Genomic DNA, 21,802 nt, shown 5'->3' on the forward strand with positions numbered 1-21,802 from the left:
ACTTCTTTGCGATGTGATAAGGGGTGATAAAAAATTATAATTATTGAATCTAATTCTCTATAATTACTAAATATGCCCCAAAATTCCAAATTTATTATCGAATTGCATAATGTAGGAAGTGACTTAGGGTAACATGAGTGCAAATAGCTGACAATCATTTTACATTTTCTTTTACATTTTTGCCTGAATTGTCACTATTTGTTGGGCAGTAAGACTGCAACAAAAGTAGTTACTGAATGAGGTCATCACTGGTAACAGTTGCAATATATCACTGCTTGATCCCATGTGTCCTGCTAGCACCATTGGTCACTCAGTTGTGCAACAGTCACCCGCCTCCTGACCTTAACAGACACCTACTGTTAATACACTAGCTTTTGGAGGTTTCAGTATACCTAGACCTCTGAACCTAGCAGTAGTATCTGCTGGTCCAACTACACAGGCAAACAAGTGGCCGCCTATCTTTAGTGGTTTATGACTTCATAATACACCTGTCAGCAAAATACGATATACGATGTACCCATTTTCCAGCACTGCTCATCTATGGACGATGCCTGGCAGCTTGGTGCTTCACATAGGATGATCTACCAGGCTATCCATGCCGACTAATGCACTTGAGTGTACATTGTCTCCAGACAGCTTTTTAACTATAAACCAATATTCAGCTACCACTGCTGCAGCACTGTCACCTTAAGATTGATGTAGATCACTCCAAATAGATCACTGGATCGAATGGAATACTGCTCCCAAAACAATAAAGATTTATCTACATCTCCGTGGATCACCTTCCTTACTTAGTTGAAACCAATCCTATATGTTCTATCTGGTGGGGCTAAAGATATTGATACAACTGTGACATACTGTATATACTGAAGTATATGGAAATACACTGTACTACTTATATTAAACATATTAGCTAGTATTTATACAATGTTTTGAATACATATTACATACTATGACATACAGTAACGTACTCAAGTATCCAATATTGGAATAACTAAGCCTCTTATATTTAATGCTATTTGATATTTGTAGTTGCCTTTATGATTTGTTTGTTTTATAATGAGTGAACTAATAATATAGTTTTTAAAATATGATTCAACTTTAGACCAAGAAACTAGTTCTGATAATTGGAGACAGCGCATCCTCTATTTAAATATATATATATATATATATATATATATATATAAAAAATATATACACATACATGTACTGTATATATATATATATATATATATATACATACACAGTGTATATATATAGATATATATATATATATATATATATATATATATCTGTTTTTATAATACATTTGCAGGAGTTTTAATCTTTACTAGTCACTCGTGGTGTTACTGTGTCTACACCATACTTGCTCCCTCCTTTTTCAAAATTGTATGTGGATGAGTGTAGTCACATGACTCGCATAACAACAATTGCTCCACTCCGCAATCCAAACAAGCTTATGGTAGCATACTGTACAGTCATTTGTATCATTAGGTTCTGCCCATTCTTGAGTATTAAATATATACATCCGTACACAGTTGAGTTGGGGATTGATGATGCAAATCATGTCAAGGGCCAACCATGCCCACATTACAAGAAAGGAAAGTGGAATATGGGGGGTGGTCTGCTCTCCTGGGAGTCTGGGAGGGTTCTGTAACATTCAAGAGCCTTCTAGACATTTCCAGTAGAGTAGGCAAGTATGGTCTGCAAAAAATGTGAAAATGCCATGTTGTTGACCCAGAAGTGAAGAAGACAGAAAGTGGGTGACTCACAGAGACAAAGGAATTTTAGATGGGGAACACAGTCTACAAATGAAATATCATTGTTTATGTCCACTCGTGTTAGAAAAAGTACTTAAGTACCTACAGGCCTACTCTCCCAGAAGTTCCTGGTGAATCGTGTTGTTATGGCCTCACCACCTACAGCTCAATTATGCATTGGACAGTATTGGATGAGCAAAGAATTTAGCAAATTTAGTCATTACACCCCAGCATTTGCCCTATGGGAACTTCCTCTGTAATATAATGGAAGAGAAGTCCAAAAAAGTAGCAAAGTGCTTAAGTAAGACCTTTCTTATTTTTTAAATCAGATAACAGTGATTATGTTTATTACAGATATGATACAGTTAGGTTTGCAAGTAATAATTGGCACAGTGATGGTGGCAGCAAGTGGGGCTATGATGACACAAAAAAAGGGTACTAGAGGGACACACAATGAAGACCTTATGCTGAATGTGCTTTGGTAATCATATAAGTTATTTGAAATCCATTGGAAACACTTACCACCAACTCATTTCCACACACTCCATTTTTTAAGATGGATACCACAGATATTGTATTTGTCATGTTGTAATCAGAAAATCCTACACAGCTCTTGTCTCTCAGGTGCACATTTTTGGTGTTCAGATTGAACTGTTTTAGTTGACACTCCTTGAAGGAAGCTTTTATTTCCTGACTACCACATATTAGCTGAGGGCTCAATTCTTGTGCAGCTAGAAAAAGGAAGCACAATATTGTGAGGCCATTTTAAAATTGTATTTCTGACATCTTTTCTCCCAATAGGAATACTTAGCATTATTTGTTTCTTACACTCTTCAAGGCATAATGAAATCAAAATAAAATCCTCTTTGTATAATAAAATAGAACTGAGTTTGCTGAGTGTAATGCAATGTGCACAGGAATAAAACAAAACAAAAAATAAATTAAAAGAATAAAACTTCTGTAGAACTACTTTACATTGGGCAATTTATTTACTCATTCAGTGACAGTGAGAGATTTTGAATTATGCTTCCTCATACCTACAGCAACTTCCAAAGAACAGGTGAGAAACAGAAAAAATAAAATGTGCTGACTGTCAAATGAATGTAATCACTGAATCTCACCCTCTAGCAATAACATCCTCTTTCACATGTTTCCTTACTCTCTATCTACTACCCACTCCAGCATTGCCCAGATTTAAATCTTTAAGTTATTGAGTTAGGCATCCCAGACCAAGTGCCACCCCTCTGTGAAGTTTTCATCCGAATCCACCCAGTAGAAGATCCAGAAAAGGCTCCACGGGTTAAAATTCTGTCCAGTGTACACCAACGGGAGGTCAAACAGGGACCTCCACCCCCTAGTATGTCTTCTGGGATCCAACGTTACCACTCTGTGAAGTTTTCATAAAAATACATTTAGTGGAAGGCTCAGAACAGGCTCCTTGGTTCAAAGTTCTGCCCAGTGTACACCAATGGGAGGTCTGACCAGGACCTCCACCCCCTAGTATGTCTTCTTGGATCCAATGTTACCACTCTGTGAAGTTTTCATCCAAATCCATCAATCGGAAGGCTCAGAACAGGCTGTCCAAGTCAAGCCAATTGAATTTCAACACCAGTCAGAAACCCGGCATCCAGACTGCTGACATCCCGACAGTAAGTTTTGGGGTTAGGGGGGAGGGAACCCCATAAATCTGAAGGACTCTGGTTGTAGAGGTGGCAGGCAGAAAGCTTATGAAATGTCTATCGTAGCCAGAAGTGCAACAGGACCAGAAGAACAATTAAAGTCCAAAGCTGTAGCAAAAGATTGATAAGTAACATGGCACAATTCCATAGGAATTAACCGAATGACACACAGGGTAAAACAGATGCTGAATCAACCAATTTTTACCAGTGCAATTGAAAGGGAGTTACTAAATCAACTCTTTTGAGTCACAACTCATGCATACCCGAGATAGGACTTCAATACAAAAATCTGTGTTTGTGAATTGTGTGCGCAGTAGCCGCACGTGCATCAACAAAGTAGCAGAGCCAAGCATGCGCCTGTGTCATAAGTAAAGGGCCAGCTGGCTCGTCTGTTGAAGTGTGGTGTAACCCCCAAAGTGCGCTTCAAAAAAAATATTTTTTTTTTCTGTTTGTGAATTGTGTGCGCAGTAGCCGCATGTGCATCAACAAAGTAGCAGCGCCAAGCATGCGCCTGTGTCATAAGTAAAGGGCCCTCTGGCTCGTCTTTTGAAGGGTGGTGTAACCCCCAAAGTGCTGGAAAAATAGAAAAATAAAAAAATTCTGTGTTTGTGACTTGTGTGCAGTATACCATAAAGGCTGTAGTCCTAAAGGGGTGCTGTAGTGTTGTCCAGGGGGTGCTCTTTCCATCAGTGGTGCTCCCCCCAAGTGCGAAAAATTTATATTTTTTTCTGTTTGTGTGCACTGTAGCCACAAGTGCATCAACAAAGTAGCAGCGCCAAGTGTGTGCCTGTGTCATAAATCAAGGGCCGGCTGGTCTGTTGAAGGGCGGTGTGACCCCCAAAATGCCCCAAAAAGTTAAAACTTTTAAAAAGTGTTTATTTTTCTGTGTTTGTGTGCGCTTTAACCGCACGTGCATCAACAAAGGATGAGGATGACACCTTGCCTCTGTAGAGCCAGTTTGTGCAGGGACAGATTAATTGCCAGCTTGTTTTGTGGGGGCCCAAACGAACCAACATTTCAGCCACAGTCGTGTGGCAGACCCTGGCGCTGAAATGATTGGTTTGTTAAAGTGTGCATGTCCTGTTTATTCAACATAAGGGTGGGTGGGAGGGCCCAAGGACAATTCTGTATTGCACCTCTTTTTTTCTTTGCAGTATATACTCTTTGGGGCCTAGTTTTTCAAACTGCCATCCTGTCTGCCACTGCAGTGTCACTCCTAGATGGGCCAGGTGTTTGTGCCGCCCACTTGTGTCGCTTAGCATAGTCATCCAGCTACCTCGGGGCAACCTTTTGGCCTAAATACAATATTGTGAGGTGTGAGGTGTTCAGAATAGACTAGAAATGGGTGGAAATGAATGTTATTGAGGTTAATAATAGCATAGGAACAGAAAAACCCACAAATTCTGTGATTTTAGCTGTTTTTATGCTTTTTTCCAAAAAAATACAGATCCAAAACTCAAAACCCTGAACCCAAAACATGGAAGGGTAGTTTTGGCAAAACCAATCCAGATCAAAAACACGAAGAAAGATCCAGATCCAAAAGCAAAAAACAAAACACGAAAAGTGGCCGGTGCACACCCCTAGTTTGTAGTGTACTGTATATCCTTTATATATGCATTTATTTTATCATATTAAAATATCTTTGTCTGATTAAGAGAAGCCATCTTCTTATTCACATACCGACAAGCTGCATTATTATTATTATTATTATTATTATTATTATTATTATTATTATTAATATCCCACGTTTGCTCTACCTTTGTCACAAATGTGCCTCTTGGAGGGACTGGACTTGTGCAAAAGTGAATAAATCACACCCAGTAATGCAAATTAGTTTAAAGTGCTACAACTGAGATGTAAATACAAGATTACATTGGCAGGCAGCAGACAGATTTCAGTAATGTACTGTAGCTACTAAGTTTAGAGCAGCATTTTTTTTAAAGGCAAAACCAGATTGGTTTCGGCTTAAATAAATCGCCACTTTAAATCTAGTCATTACATCACTGCTATTAACAAGAAGCAAACCTCAACAAATACATCTGGCACAGTAACACCTTATAGAAGCTCTGATCATTTCTACATTAGCCAGAACAATACTACCAGCCTTTGACAAAGCATTGTAATACCTAAAACTGTGTTCTGTGAGCCTGATATGCAGTTCACGTGTGCGAATGTACCACTGCGATCACACTGCGATCACACAGACCACGTAGAGCTATCACAGAGTGCAGTGAGTGTTTGGTGGTGGTGATGGGTGGGTGGTCAGCGAAACACAGGCGTGCTTGGCTGTTTGAATGCTGTTGGATGGGCGTGCATAAATTAGCCATTGCGATTGCATACGCAGCTTATAAGTAAGAGTACTTACTGTGTGCAACAGGGTTAGCAATTTCTAAGTAAGGTCAGGTCTGCTGTAATGCTGCGTGAGGGGCAGATGTTACTCGAAGGCATACCGATGTATATGGAGAACTACAAGGTATGACGGATGCGAGAAAGCGGTAGTGGGCATCTCTATGCTGCCTGTGTGACTGCATTGCAATTGCATTCAATAGCAGATTTTCACAGTAGACCTGCATGTGATTGCAGAGCTGCCAATGCAATTGTGATTCTTAATGAATCAGGCCCCATGTCCTTTACAGATAAATGCATTTGAACATACCAGATAAATCATCAGTACTCTTGCAGAAGCAGCTGTATTGTCCACCAACCAGTTTACACTCTTCATCATCAGCACATGAGCAAGTATCTGGCACTATGGCTGGATCTGAAAGGAAATATAATTTCATTAAATATATTTAATACAAATAAAACTCAGACACAACTAAATCACAGACTAAAATTTACATTTATATTTGACTGTTTTAATGATCTGGCACAGAACAAATAGAGAATAAAAGGATAAGGAAAATTTAACAGTAAATGATACTGTTCCATCCATGTGTCCTATTTATACAGTACATGATCATTGATTTTGCCAGCACTAATACAACAGGGAAAACATGAAAAGTAAAAGTGTAACATTTTTTTGATCCAGACATAGGGACTGAAGCATAATAGAGTGTGTGCCTATTTGCAAAGTCTGTCACGGCTCTCAGCCAGTCAGCGTTATGCCCACTGAAACACTACAAACTAGGAAAAAAAGATTACGCCTGTCATCGCCGGCACCCCCCGCTCCTGGCACCCGCACTGGCAGCATCCCCCGCTCCCTACACCACCACTGTCAACACTCCTGCACTGCTGCCCAACGTACTGAAAACACTGTCAGCTACCCCCACACTGCTGACACTCCCACACCACCAGCACCCCTGCACTGCCAACTCAGTCAGCAAACCTGCACTGAGGACACCTCTGGCACCCCCGCTCTGCCAACACCGCTGGCACCTTGCATTGAGAACACCCCTGTACTGCCGACACAGTCAGCAAACCTGCACTGAAGACATCGCTGGCACCCCCGCTCTGCCGACACTGCCGATACCATGCATTGAGAACTCCCCTGCACTGCTGACACAGTCAGCAAACCTGCTATGAGGACACAGCTGGCACCCCCGCACTGCCAACACAGCCAGCAAACCTGCACTAAAGACACCGCAGGCACCCCTACACTGCCGACACAGCCAACTAACTTGCACTAAGACACCGCGCACATCTCTAATAGAAACCAGCATACAGTACTTCCCAATTGTCTCCATTGTTACAGGCCAGTCGAGTTTTGCTGGCTGCAAAAGGGGCAAACTTTTGGTCACAAATGTAACTTTCTCTCTGATTATAAGTAGTTACTATTAATTATATATTTTTTATTAATGAAATAAAATCAAAATACATCATAATTCTGTGCTGGAGGTTTATGCATACTTTTTACTTTGTATACAGTACATCACCTCTGGGAAAGAGCAGAGAGAGGTCCACGGGGGGCATGGTAGGCTGCAATTTGCATCACCATGTTCCCAATTCCACAATATCACAAATTGAGCCATCACACTGTTGGGGACCGAGGGGGTCATTCAGACCCGCTTGCGAGGGAAGTTCGCTCGCAAGTGGGTCGATGTTCCCCCACTGCGCATGCGCACGACGGATGGAGCTCCGTCATGCGCATGCGCGAGACCCGGTGAGCGACGGGCTCTCCATCGCTCTGGGTCTCGCACCAAAGGGGGCGTGCTGTCGATGTTGATTGACAGCACACCCCCTTTGGTTGGTGTGCCGGGGGTGTGCCTGCCAGATGGAGGCGTTCCCATGTGAACGCCTACCGTCTGAAGCCGGCCCCACTGACATCACTAGTGATGTCAGTGGGAGTGATTTTGGCTCTGATAGAGCCAAAATCACTCCAGGGCTTGCGGCAGCGAGACCCTACCGCAGGGTCTCCATCGCAAGCCCAATGGTCACGATGGTCAAGACCATTGTGACCATCATCATGGACGCTCGCATATGCTGTGGGTGGTCACCCACAGCTATGCGAGCGGCCAGGAGGCCACTCCATTTTCAGGGAGGAGGGCCCTGATTCAGAGCGAGTGCTCTGGTCAGAGCGTTCAGCTCTGAATCAGGCCCTGAGCTCTAATGATGTGACTCAGGGAATGCCACGAAATTCAGGAGTCTCCTGAACATTCTGGGAGAGTAGGCAAGTATGGGTTTGTGGCTGTCTGTAACATTGGGGTTGGAGCCAAGTATAGGGCACATGACGATGCATGTACATTCTTGGGTTTATTGTGCGTGGAATAACCTCAGGGAGTAGAATTTGAATATAATTATTAGTAAATACAGTTTGCGAACAACTGAGAATTATGGACCTGATTCTGAATGAGATCCAAGTGGAAATGGAGACAGATATTGTCGATTTCAGCATACTACACATGCGACAAAGTAAGAAATCGGCGACTGCATTTACACCAGATAATACATATACACATGTATATAGGGCCTGATGCAGAGATGAGGCAATGCTGATGTTTCCTCAGTTTGAGTAATGATCGGTAACCTGCACATACGTCTGGGTTGCACTGCGCATGCATCTAGTTTTTAGTTGTTTTTTGCTCGCAGTGAGGATTCATTTGCAAAATGATTGACAGGCAGGGACCATTTGTGAGCGGCAACAGGAAGGTGGTGACTCAAGCACAGTCATGTCGTGGCTGTTTGTGGGGCGTGTCTTTGCCTGCGACTGCAATTCCGTACACAGTGAAATGGCTCTAGCATCTCCCATGGTCATTCTGCATGACCATAGGGTTACTCAGAAGTCTGATAATTGACTGATCTGTGAACAAGCTGTGTATTTGTATTTTTATACAGTCTCTTGGAAGCCACTGGTGGATGTCTCAATAAAAACTCGGCAGCTGCAACATTTGCATACTTTGCATAGCAGCTGCATGCAAATTCACAGCTGCAGCGGCATTAGCTTACAGTACATTGTTGAATCAGGTCCATGGTACATTAGTGCATATGGATTGATCCATCCTTCATTGGACCACACTTTCTGTGAAATGGGCGCTTCTGAATGATAACTGGACAGCATGGAATTGTTTCTCTCGTAGGAGTGTCATGGGAGTGTTGTGGGTCTGTGAGCCGGCTTCTGTGCTCATTTATAGAGTGTGGACAGAAATAGAATGCCTGTTTCAAATGGATCTTTTGCCTGGTGTGGGTGCAAATCCAGTTACAAATGGTGGTGGTTGTGGCTAAGGATGTAAAAACAGTGGGCGGGATATGCTTCCACACGGATCTTTGTCATATACAGTATGGGTGGATTCTCGCATTAGCATACATTAGTAAGTAGTCTGCCACAGCCATACAGAAAAGCGGTGGCAGATACATTTAACTCAGAATCAGGATCTATATTGTTATCTGTGTTAGTCTAGCATAGATGTACTATAATTGACACCCTACTAAAGTGTTATTTCTCTCACATTTGCATCACTAGTCAGCAAATATTATAACAAAAGCTCACTCCATGTAACCTTTATTAATATATATGACTTTACAGTGCTTACCTGTACAATATCCAGCATAGTCGGTTGGAGTTCCACTGAGTTTGTATATATAATAATTCCCAGGACAAGCTTTAATCTGTATAGTTGATGTCCAGTAGCAGCAATCACCATCATATGAAGTACAAACTGTTTGATTTACAATTCCATCTGATTGGTCAGGATGTTTACTATTTAACCACATGGGGTTCATGGTATAGCAACTACCTTGAACAGGACAAAACTCAGGAATGCGGATTCCTCCACTGCCTTCAAAACGGTACCATCCATTAAGGTAATAGTCATAATGTCCACAATAGTAACTATAGTAATAATAGTAGTAATAATAGTAGTAATAATAACAGTAGTAGTTAGAATTATATGATGTGCTCCTGGAAGGCTCATTTAGTGTGGTATAGTTGTAGCACGGATCAAGGCAGGTATGGGAACCTTTGGATTTAATGCATTCTCTAGCAAACCCACATACCTCTCTTGTGCATTCATCTACCTCACAATAAGTATATCCATCTCCAAAATATCCAGCTGGGCAGGAGCATGAATAGGATCCATAGTTATTGGAACAATTGGCTAACGGATGGCAGCTATTTAGTTCTGGGCTTGAACACTCATCTACATCGACACATGTTTTATTTTCTGACTTGAAGCCAGAGTAGCATTCACAGTCATATGAGCCGTAAGTATTGATGCAATAACCAGGATTGCAAGGGTCCGTCCAGTAATAATAATAGTAACATTCATTAATGTCATCACATGAATATCCATCACCACGGAATCCCTCATTGCAGACACATGTATAGGACAACAGGACTTTTGTACAGGAAGCATCGGTGCTGCACTTTGAGCAAATGGCTGCAAAAATAGCAATGATACAGTTGTTAGAAATAGATATCAGATTGGAATGGATTTCTTATTAAAAGTGATGTCAAAGACAATATGAATAAATTAATTCAGAAATCATTTATATTCATCACAATTATATATCAATATAATTTTGCACTCATGCCGGGATTTAGCAAGGGATGTAGTCGGCATCCCAGCATGCGGGATGCCGACGATATTAATACTGGCACCAAAATCCCAACAGGTCGGGACCCCGGCACCTGTAACCCAAACGTTAGCAAACAACAGTATCCTATACAGTGTTTAAGTCATCAAGCATTATATGCATGGCAGCTTGCATTCCATTTCATGCAATGTTTGTTTGTTTGAAAAAATTTAAATGTAACATTTGCTTAGTGTCACCTACAATGCGAACCTTCTGTACAAAACATTTGTATTTCATGTTGGATTATAGTGGAACAAAAACAGGTTTTTCTTCCCATTGCATTATGGCGAATCAGGAACAAAGATAAAATATTTTGTTTGATATTAAAGGGGTAAATGATGGCTTGTAATCAATGTTTTATTCTTTTAAACTTTAGTTAACAATTGGATCTGTATTTTTAATTTACTTATTTTGATATTTTAGCAATAATAGTCATCAGTCTTCTGTTATACTGGGGCCCATGCTCATTATAGAAAAATGTGCCCATTGTATGTTTCTATTATATTTCTATTATATTAGGACCACTCAGGTGGTAATGATACCAGTCTGGTGCCACAATCCTCTTTAGTCTCCCATCCCCCACATCTGGGGGGATATGGGTATCGAATACACAATTTGATGAATCCTGGCCCCAATCGTTTCCTATAGTTTAAGAGCTTTATAAAGACTTAGTACATATACTTCTATGGTGAAATAATAATATTTATTTATTTATTTTAGATAGCAAACAAGAAAAGCTCAAATATAAAAATGTCCAAAACAAACTGCAGTGATATCTTACAACCTCTACAGTCTTTCAGCAATTATTTACTTAAATAGCTAATTTATGAATTAATAGGGGAATAGTTAAGAGACAGACAACTATATTAAGTACAATAATCAAACCAGTTAAAATTTGTTGAAGCCTCCAAGAATTTCAGTAGCTCTATAAATCTTCACACAATGATTTTTATCCTTACACACAGGTACAGGACAAGATCTATTATTGAAAATGCTTGTTTTGTCAAGATACAGGAAGGTTATTTATTCCCTAATTTGGAGATGTCCAATATTTATTAAATTACCCTCGTGTTTAACAAAACCACACCTTAGCATTTTCATTATGTAGCAGTGCTATCACAGTAACTGTTAGGTGGAGATATTATATGATTATGTTTGATATAATCATATAATAATAATTGACATTTTTATTTTCTACTAGCTGGGATATCCGGTGTTTCCCGGGTTGAAGACTGGACCCTGAAGTACACCTGCAGCCTTTATTTGTTTACATTGTCCTCATCTATAAACCCATTCCATTGATCCTGAAAAGGGCCCCAAGGTTTGCTAAGAGGCATGCAAACAGTGGTGTAACTACCGTGGGTGCACACCTGCTGGCTGCTGATGGCACACAGGGAGAGGCAAGAGGCTGCTGGAGGAACACAGAGAGGTGAGTTGCTGTGGGGGACATAATGTGTAAGGGGCACTACTATTGTGTGGAATAATGTGTTATATGGTGCACTACTACATGTGGCATAATCTGTAAAGGGCATTACTGTGTGGTATAATGTGTAACGGGAATTACTGTGTTGTGTAAGGGGCATTACTGTGTGGCATAATGTATAAGGGGCACTACTACTGCATGGCATAATATGTATAAGGGGTACTACTGTGTGGCATAACCTGAATGGGGTCTGTGTGTCATAACATTAATGGGCTCTCTGTGGGAACAAATTTTACCTCTGGGGGGCCCTTTAAAGATCTTGCTATGTGGCCCACAAAGTTCTAGTTATGCCCTTACATGCAAACACAGATTGGATTTAATATGAACTTGCATGAGTCTTCAAATTTGCTCAGGCTGTGGTTAAAATTATAATTTTGTAGCGATCTCACATGATTTTGACAGTCTGCCAATTTCCACTGGAGCCAGCCCTGGAACCTGTGTAATTTAAAAGTGTCCCCATTTTCCGACACTGTGTGACATTGTGTGGCCCTGACGAAATTCAAACCTAGGCAAAACCTAATCCTGGTCAGACTACACCACCATGCCAAATTTGGTGGAGCTAGGTCCAAAACTTTGGCCATGCATAAAGGACAAAAAGGCAGACAGACATACACACTTTCTCACTTATTATATAGATTTTTATGAATTTCAAAATAACAGGGAGAAACCACATCTCAAACTCATTTTGGCTCTTCTAATTTGCTGTCTATCGTGTAGCTTCCATATATGGTCATTTTTGGAGATTACACAGTCCACAGTCCAATGCAATGCTAAATTGCACTGGTGGCTGGGGATTAAAGTTTAGTTTGTGAGTTATCATATACAGTACTGTATCTCAACTTTATTCGGGGATATACTTACATGACATCTCCTCAGCTTAAAAAAAAAGAAGAAACATACAATTAGCATTTGTAAATCAGAATATTTAAGAAGTTAATTATGTATGTACTATTAAAATGAAACCCATCCCAGTAGATGAAGCCATCTATTCAAAACTTAATTTAAAATACTAAAGATGGCTTCAAATTGCAGATAGATAGGCAACAATATAACAAATCACCTGTAAAAACACAGGGCTTTTTACTGTACTTCTTTGTCATATTTAGAGAAGGAGTTTACCCTGGAGAAGTGTAAGATTTCTCCAGTGAGGCCTCTGCTTAGTGTTAGAATTGCTTCCCCATACACTAGTATGGGTAGAGTGATTCATAGAAATACATAAAGCTCAGCTTTCTGTCCTGCTTCTCTATAAAAATGTCCCACCTCAGCATGGTGTAATGAGGTGAAACTAGCCACTCGCTAGAAGAAAAGCAGGAAAGATGAATACTTCCATGTCTCCTCCCTGTACTCAGCACTCACTCTGCCTTCTTTGTATCATACAGCGGCCACTTCATGAGCAGACGCTGGATTGCTGAACACTGCTGGTGAATGTGCAGTGTGACTAAAAGGTAACATCATTTTGATAATTCATGTTTCCCAGCATCATGGAGGAGCTGCTTTTCGGATGTGATATATAGTGAAAATGACCACTCTGTTCTACTTGAATAGACCCAATCGCTGGTGAGAGCTGCTGCGAAAAAGACCTACCACAACAATACAGCAACCTGCACAGGAACCTGTGGGGCTGAGGGGCGTGGATCAAAAGTGACAATAAGATAATGGCTTGGAAGATTATGTGACAGAAAGAGGGCATACATTTACATACATATGTCCCCCCCCATGTGTGCGCGCACACACACACTCTCCTGTGTGGAAATACACTTCCTCAACATTCTCCCCTGTCAGAAACATACAGTACTCCGTAGTATTGTGACTTACAAATATAATGTATGACAAGAGTGGAGGAGCATATTTGACATGGAAAGGGAGGGTTGGGGGCATAGTGTGTGACAAGGTTGTGCATGCGGAATTACATTATGTACATTTGACATATAGTTGTGGCTCATGTAGGGATGTGGCCCAGGGCCCCAGGTCACATTAATCTACCACTGATGGCATGCATGTGATTAATAAGTACACCGCATTTTCAATTGTTTTCTGTTCAGCTTCAGAGAACAATACGGTGAGTCTGTGATTTCTTTTCTTAGCTCTCCTCACCATGTATGATTTCAGGTTATGAGAGTTACCCTAGGGCTAATTTGGACAAATTCACTTATCTGGAGAATTACAGAAGACCAAGCTCACACATTGTCCTGCACACATCTAAGGGGTGTGAGGGAAAATATGTGATATTGATGGCCCAGAAGTAATTATTTCTGATCACTTATTCAGCACCTTCATGGCATCTGTGTACATTATACACCTAGAAGCTGTCAGATAACAATAAACCATACTTATTTTGTGTTAAATACACATTTTTCATAGTTACAATCTGGATTTTTTTTTTTTAAATATAGTGGAGGTCAGGGCCATAGCTAGGGTAGTGCGGCCGATGCCATGGCACATGGCACCACAGGGCAGGGGGCGCTGTTTGGACCTGTCAGATTTCTGTTTATTATCATTCTTGCTTGTAGATTCCTCTTATTTCATCCCCAGCATCTCCTGGCCTCCCCTATCTCTTCCCTGGCCCTTCCCCATGAAGCCATGGGCCTTTTTTGGGTGCATTATATCCTTTTGAAAAATGAGGGGGCGCCAATGCTCTTTCTGGCACAGGACACCAAAAAGTCTAGTTACAGCTCTGGTGGAGGTTACTTACTTGATATACTGTTGCTGCCTGTAAAGCAAGAAATAACAGACAATAAGTCATAAAGAAGCATTTGAAGTGCAATAATTGTAAACCCCTTCCTATTGGAAAAGCAATGACCACCTGTATATCATCTGTCTACTGATAATTTTACATTTCTGTTTTTATAATTTTATAATTTTCTTTGTCTCTAAAACATTCTTTCTAAGAAATGTTTCCATTACAAATCTGGAAATTAATTCGCCATTATTACATCTGGCTGACCAGTAATGAAAATATAGTAAGGATGAGCTGACATTTATATAGTTAATGAATTATGTTTCACATATGGAGGCCTAATAACTATAGTATTTTTACTATTTAAAACAAGGGATCTCTGAAACAGACACAAACAGTTCTCAATGGTGACAAATCATAGTTCCATATGTGATTCTTTTCATCTAGGACACAAGATAGTTGATGTGATCTATTGCAACAAATTTCATTCAACAATGTTAGCAGAGTTTAATGGTTAACAAATGAGTATTCCTAAGTTGCAAAGTATTTGTGCTTTATGCTTTTACCAATTGCTCCAACTTTTACCCTTCCGCTTGTAGCAGTTGTGTTAGGGGTATCCTGTAGGGATTTTAATGGAAGCATATTATGAAGGTCTTAAAATAGACATAAATGATTTTATTGTAACATATTCCCAACATACGTGTACTAAGACAAAGAGTAATGAGGAAGAAATAAAAGGCCTATTTTATACAATATGTGACTGAATATAATTAATGACCGACTAATATCAGACACATTAAAAATAAATCTAGGGGGATATTTACCATAGCTTGAAGAGTGATAAAATGGAGAGAGATAAAGTACCCACCAATCAGCTCCTAACTATCATTTTACAGGCTGTTTGAAAAATGAGAGTTAGGAGCTGATTGGTTAGTAGTTTATTTCTCTATACTTATTCTCTCTCCAAGCTTTACCTCCTCCATAGTGCTCTGTTAGAACATGATGAGATATTGAAACCTTTGCTGGCAGTACTAAAACAACATAATATTTACACAAACCCAAAGCATGCAACAAGCATTTTTGAAAAGAATAGATAAAAAGAAGTTACCAATGGAATGAAATTACAATGGCTAACTCCAAAACCAAGTGGGTTCTTCTGATGTGATAGAGAAACCTTGTAATTAAAATACACTTTCTAAAAAAAGAGAAACATTTTAAAAATAATAAGTATCATGCTCTATCAAAGTATGTCAGTATGTGCTAAAGAGGCTCGTCTGATAAAGTATCAATAATGGCCACTGAAAAACACCAAACTACTATAAGAGGGGGTGATACATTCAAAATGTTCTGTCATTGTATCTTTAAGTTGTGAACTTAACTCCACAGGCCTTGAATTCAGTAAAGCCTAATATAATGTTATATGAGACATAATAAACTTTTCATGTATTCTCATGTATTCTGTGAGTGGTTGCGCTCTGATATATGCACGTTCAACCACCCAAGGCATACGTATAAGAGAGCATGACCACACACCCAAGAGTGGTATATCTATCTTACAAAATGGTCCCTGTTGTGACAAAATAGTGAAGATGATGTAGAGTGAAACAGGTACAGAATAGGAGAAAAAAATAGTTTAGAACAGGCTGCTTAATTAGAATTATTTAAACATTTAACTGGATAAGAGTGTATGTGAATAAAACAATTGGACATTCAGAATAGGTGGTTTAAATAATTAACATTAATAACTACTGTCAATTTAAGAGTGGTTCATTTTGGAAAGAAAACGTGTTGATGTCACAACCCGGGTCTGTACCCCCTGCCGCCGGGTCACTTACCGATTCTGCCAGCATTCTCGGTCATGTCCTAGATATGCAGGCTTCAGTATTTCCTGGCCTGCTAGGCCACAGACAACATCAAAACCTGCTCTAGAGTATTGCAATAACAAGTCCCGATCACCTGACTGTAGCGGCCAATCGACTGACAGCCTGAACCTTCCCATACCACCTGACTCTGTTCAGCCTATCCTGGGTAACCCAGGGACATATCTCCCAGCTACTGGCTTTAATAAATCACCAGTACAATGTCTAACCTCAGTCTCTACTGAGTAAGCTATGCTCCTATTGCATTACTTGATTTCCGTTGGTGCAGTTTTGTTCCTGTTTGCTGCACAGATTCCTGCAAGTGTTCTACACCTGTGTCAGATATTCCACTGGTTGCATAAGTAATCTCAGCCTGTTCCAGTTACCTGAACCAGTACCACGCCTGTGTATATACCATCCATGCTGCACAGTGAGTTTCTGCTGGTTCCTACTCCATAGGTGCCGTTCCTGGTATCACTTTCCACTACCCATTTCGGTGTTCAGCCTGCATCCGGTCCTGCTACCATCTGAGTGCTCCTGGATCTTGGACTACAGCGACAACCCAGTTTGAGCCTGGCTAATATGTTGCCAAGATCTACCACTCCAGCATTCCGGTTTACAGATGCAAATAAGAACAGTGTTATTATATATTATCTACAGTAACAACCCAGTACCAGCCTGGTCAATCTACTGCTACACTCTTCTCTGCTATACATACCACTCTGTCTCCAACACTGAAGTCCCTGATGGTATAGTGGGTACGATCTGGCACCTCCCTGCCGAGACCCAGGTTCAATTCTCCACCTCATTCCAGGAGTTCTCCTCAGACCTGCCAGCTTTCTCTACACACCTCCAGACACCCATGCAGACTTTTTTCTGACACCGGGTCCACAAACAAATAAAAGTCTGACAGTTGAAAGGTGAATTGTAGTGGAAGGAAGTGCTTAATGCTGCTTCAGGGTCAACTCACTGTTTGCTGTGCTGTATATTGAAGTGGCTGCTCAGGTAAGTTCTGTTCAAGACTTTGAGGACTGATGTCAGGTCCTTTGAGTTATGAAGTACTTTTGACATTTCTTGAAATACAGTATGTCTGTCAGAAATGTGTATCTCTGTCAGTGAAGCAGTGATGTGTATGTTTGTTTATGAAGCAGTGATGTGCTGCTTTTCTATGAGCAGTGTCTATGAGAGATTTTTTTACACTTACGCAGTGATACAGTTGTGACTTTTTGATGGGATTCAGATAACAGTGGGAAGTAGAGGCATGAAGTGCAGTCATGTGATCTAGTGTGTCCATTCATATTGGTGGGATTTGTATTAATATACCACACCATTTTATATATAAATATATACATTTTTCATGCTTGCCAACAATATGGTCAGCATAGTGGGGGGCGGATGCAGCTGTCAGGAACCGTGCTGTTCTGTCTTGGCAAGGGTCCCAGTCTGGGGGTTCACAGTGTGCTGGTGATGGGTCCTCATCATGGCAGTGGTCTCAGGGGCTGGAGCTCTTGCAGCGTTGCCGATGGGTCCGGACACTGGGTGCTGCCATAGTGGGCCCACCCAGCTGACTTCGTTGCTGTCAGGCTCCCAGTGTGGTGGTGGTCTCAGAGTTCTGGTGGTGTTCACGCTGGCTTTGGACACTGAGGGCACCACCATATCTTTCCTGGTCAGCTGATCGATAGTCTTTAGTTATAGTCAGGCTAGTGTGCACCTGACCAAATCAGTCAAATCCCCGCTAGACCCAGAGTATGAGTATCCTGCTCTAACAGCAATCAGTGCCTGAGCATTATTGATTATTCATGTCCTAGGCTCTTCTCCCAGCTATTGGTCTTAGGCTCCTTGATGATTCCACTCCAGCTCCAGTGTATTCTCTGGTCCCAGTCTGGTTCCAATGTATTCTCCAAGTCCAGTCGCACACTGGTGCCAGTGATTTCTCCAAGTTCGATCCAACTCTGACTCCATTGTATAATCCAAGTACGGTCCCATTCCAGCTTCAGTGTATACTCCAAGTCCAGTGACTCTCTGGCTTCAGTGTATTCTCCAGGTCTAGTCACACTCTGGCCCAGACAGTGCTCCTAGTCTGGTTGTACTCCAGCCCCAGTGTATACTCCAAGTCCCGTCTCAATCCGGTCCCAGTGCCTCTTCTGTCCAACCCCAGTCTGACTCCAGTGTCTACTAAGTATTAGTCCTAGTGTTTGCTTATGTACCTTACTTCCGATACTGCCCTGCTGCATATGTATCATTATTCATACATCTATGAGGAGGAGTTATATATGACCATCTCTAACAGATACCTAGGTCTCTCCCATGCAATCCAGAGTACCTGGTCCGGACAGGCACAGCATAAAGGGGTGTGGTGGCGATACATCATGTTGTATTAGAGGCAGAGTGGTGATGTGACCTTGTGATTGCATCATCACGACCACCCCCCCTACTACACATTGCCAAGAGTACATGCATTGTGAAGCAGAGGGAGGTGCCACAATGATGCAATTCAGCTGTGGAGTTATTTGTGTTTGTGTTATGGTGCGGGGGGGTCTGGTGATGGAGCGGGGGGAGGGGTCCAGGTGAGATTTGTCCACCTATTTTTGGGAGCCTCCCAGCCATTCTGTGAGAGTAGGCAAGTATGAGTACATAGTACAAACATATATATATATACACTAGGGATGACCGGGTTTGGATTTCTGAAATCCGAACCCCCCCGAGCCCCCCCGATCCGAGTCAAATCCGAGTCAGGCTCGACTTTTCCCGCCTGTCTCGGATCTGAAATTGAGGCAAAACATCATCAGCCCGCCTTTCCGGATCTCGCAGGTTTTGGATTCTATAAAAGTCCCCGCGTCGGCGCCATTTCTCACTCTGGCTGTGGACAGTGAAGAGGGAGGGTGGGAGCTAGGGCTGGTTGGGCTGTATTGTTCTGCTGTTGTCCATAGGGGATGTGTCCACTCAGTCCATAGGGGCTGACTGGGCTGTGTTGTGCTGCTGTTGTCCATAGGGGCTGGCTGGGCTGTGTTGTGCTGCTGTCATAGGGGCTGGCTGGGCTTTGTTGTGCAGTCAGTTGTCCATAGGGGCAGTGTCCACTCCAAAGTCTATAGGGGCTGGCTGGACTGTGTTGTGCAGTGTCCCATAAAGGCTGTAGTCCTAGAGGGGTGCTGTAGTGTTGTCCAGAGGGTGATCTGTGCATCAGGGGTGCTCCCCCAAAGTGCACTCCAAAAATTTTTTATTTTTTTTCTGTGTTTGTGAATTGTATGCACTGTGGCTGCACATGCATCAACAAAGGAGCAGCACCAAGCTTGCACCTGTGTCATAAGTAAAGGGCCGGCTGGCTTGTCTGTTAAAGGGTGTTGTAACCCCCAAAGTGCACTCCAACAAAAATAAAATAATCTTCTTTTTTTCTGTGTTTGTGTGTGAAATGTATGCACAGTAGCCACACCTGCATCCTCAAAGCAGCAGCGACAAGCATGCGTCTGTCTGTTAAAGGTGGTGTAACCCGCAAAGTGCGCTCCTCAAAAAAGAAAAAATTATTATTTTTTCTCTTTGTGAATTGTGTGGGCTGTAGCCGCACGTGCATCCTCAAAGCAGCAGCAAGAAGCATGCATCTGTCTGTTAAAGTGTGGTGCAACCCTCAAAGTGCGCTCCACAAAAAATAAAAAAATATTTTTATTTCTGTCTTTGTGAATTGTGTGCACTGTAGCTGCACATGCATCAACAAAGGAGCAGCGCCAAGCGTGCGCCTGTGTCCCATAAGTAAAGAGCCAGCTGGCTCATTTCTTAAAGGGTAGTGTAACCCACAAAGCACACTAGTCTCCAACAATAATAAAAAATTATTTTCTGTGTTTGTGTTCGCCTTAGCCGCACGTATATATCAATATAACATAAATGGAGGACCAAACTTTCTCCAATAAAAATAAATTATGGAAAGATCAAGAACCACTTCCTCCTAGTGCTGAAGCTGCTGCCACTAGTCATGACATAGACGATAACATGCCATCAACGTCGTCTGCCAAGGCCGATGCCCAATGCCATAGTAGAGGGCATATATAATCCCAAATGACAAAGTTCAGGAAAATGACCTTAAAAAAAACATTTAAATCATCTGAGGAGAAACGTAAACTTGCCAATATGCCATTTACAACACGGAGTGGCAAGGAACGGCTAAGTTCTTTCCCTATGTTCATTACTAGTGGTTCAGCTTCACATGACGATGGAAGCCTTCATCCCGCTAAAAAAATCAAACGAGTTAAGCTGGCAAAAGCACAGCGAAGAACTGTGCATTCTAAGAAGATATCACAAATCCCCAAGGAGAGTCCAAGTGTAGTGGCGGTTGCGATGCCTGACCTTCCCAGCACTGGACGGGAAGAGATGGCTCTTTCCACCATTTGCACACCCTCTGCAAGTGCTGAAAGGAGCACCCACAGTCTACTTGCTGATATGCAAATTGAAGATGTCACTGTTGAAGTACAACAGGATGAGGATACTGGTGTAGCTGGCACTGAGGAGGAAGTTGGCAAGGTGGATTCTGATGGTGATGTGGTTTGTTTAAATCAGGCTCCGTGGGAGACAGTTGTTGTCCGTGGCATGAAAAAGCCCATCACGGTCATGCCTGGGCAGAAGACCAAACATTCCACCTCTTTGGTCTGGCAATATTTCTATCCAAATCCGGACAACAACTGTCTTGCCATATGTACCATATGTAAAGGTGAAATAAGTAGGGGTAGGGATGTTAACCACCTAGGAACATCCTCCCTTATACGTCACCTGCAGCGCGTTCATAAAAAGTTACTGTCAAGTTCAGAAACTTTGGCTAAGACTGAAAGCAGTCCAGGGACACCTATATCCCTTCGTCCTGTTGTATCCAAGCACCTGCAAACCACACCATCAACTCCCTCTTCGTCAATTTCCTCCTTAGTGAGGATCGGAAGTAGTCCTGCAGGCCATGTCACTGGCATGACTGACTCTCCTATCCGGGATTCCTCCGGAGGATCCTGCGCTGCTACGCCTACTGCTGCCACTGCTGCTGTTGCTGCTGGGAGTCATTCATCTTCCCAGAGAGGAAGTAGGAACACCACTACTTTTACTAAACAATTGACCCTCCAACAGTCCTTAGCGAGAAGGATGAAGTACGACAGCAGTCATCCTGAAGCAAAACATATAACTGAGGCCTTGACTGCTATGTTGGTGTTAGACGTGCATCTGGTATCAGCCATTAGTGTAGTGGGATTTAGACAATTGATGGAGGTAGTGTGTCCCCGGTTCCAAATTCCATCTAGATTCCACTTCGCTAGGCAGGCGATACCGAAACTGTACAGAAACATCAGAAAAAGTGTCCTCAGTGT

At 41.8% G+C, this 21,802-nt stretch overlaps 1 protein-coding gene across 1 annotated transcript in view; it reads right to left on the reverse strand.

Moving 5' to 3' along the window:
• LOC148538917 (uromodulin-like) overlaps positions 1-16,470 on the reverse strand; it is a 30,288-nt gene extending 13,818 nt beyond the window's left edge. The window contains exons 1-5 of the mRNA XM_088452093.1: positions 16,446-16,470; positions 14,626-14,643; positions 9,409-10,254; positions 6,096-6,200; positions 2,283-2,491 (exon numbers count right to left, since the gene is read on the reverse strand). Coding sequence (XP_088308219.1) covers positions 2,283-2,491; positions 6,096-6,200; positions 9,409-10,254; positions 14,626-14,643; positions 16,446-16,470 — 1,203 coding nt within the window. The remainder of the gene's footprint in view (positions 1-2,282; positions 2,492-6,095; positions 6,201-9,408; positions 10,255-14,625; positions 14,644-16,445) is intronic.
• Positions 16,471-21,802: the final 5,332 nt, after the last annotated feature.

The sequence above is a fragment of the Taudactylus pleione genome, unplaced genomic scaffold, assembly GCF_031769625.1.
Source record: "Taudactylus pleione unplaced genomic scaffold, aTauple2 ptg000032l, whole genome shotgun sequence".
In the NCBI taxonomy this organism is placed as follows: domain Eukaryota; kingdom Metazoa; phylum Chordata; class Amphibia; order Anura; family Myobatrachidae; genus Taudactylus; species Taudactylus pleione.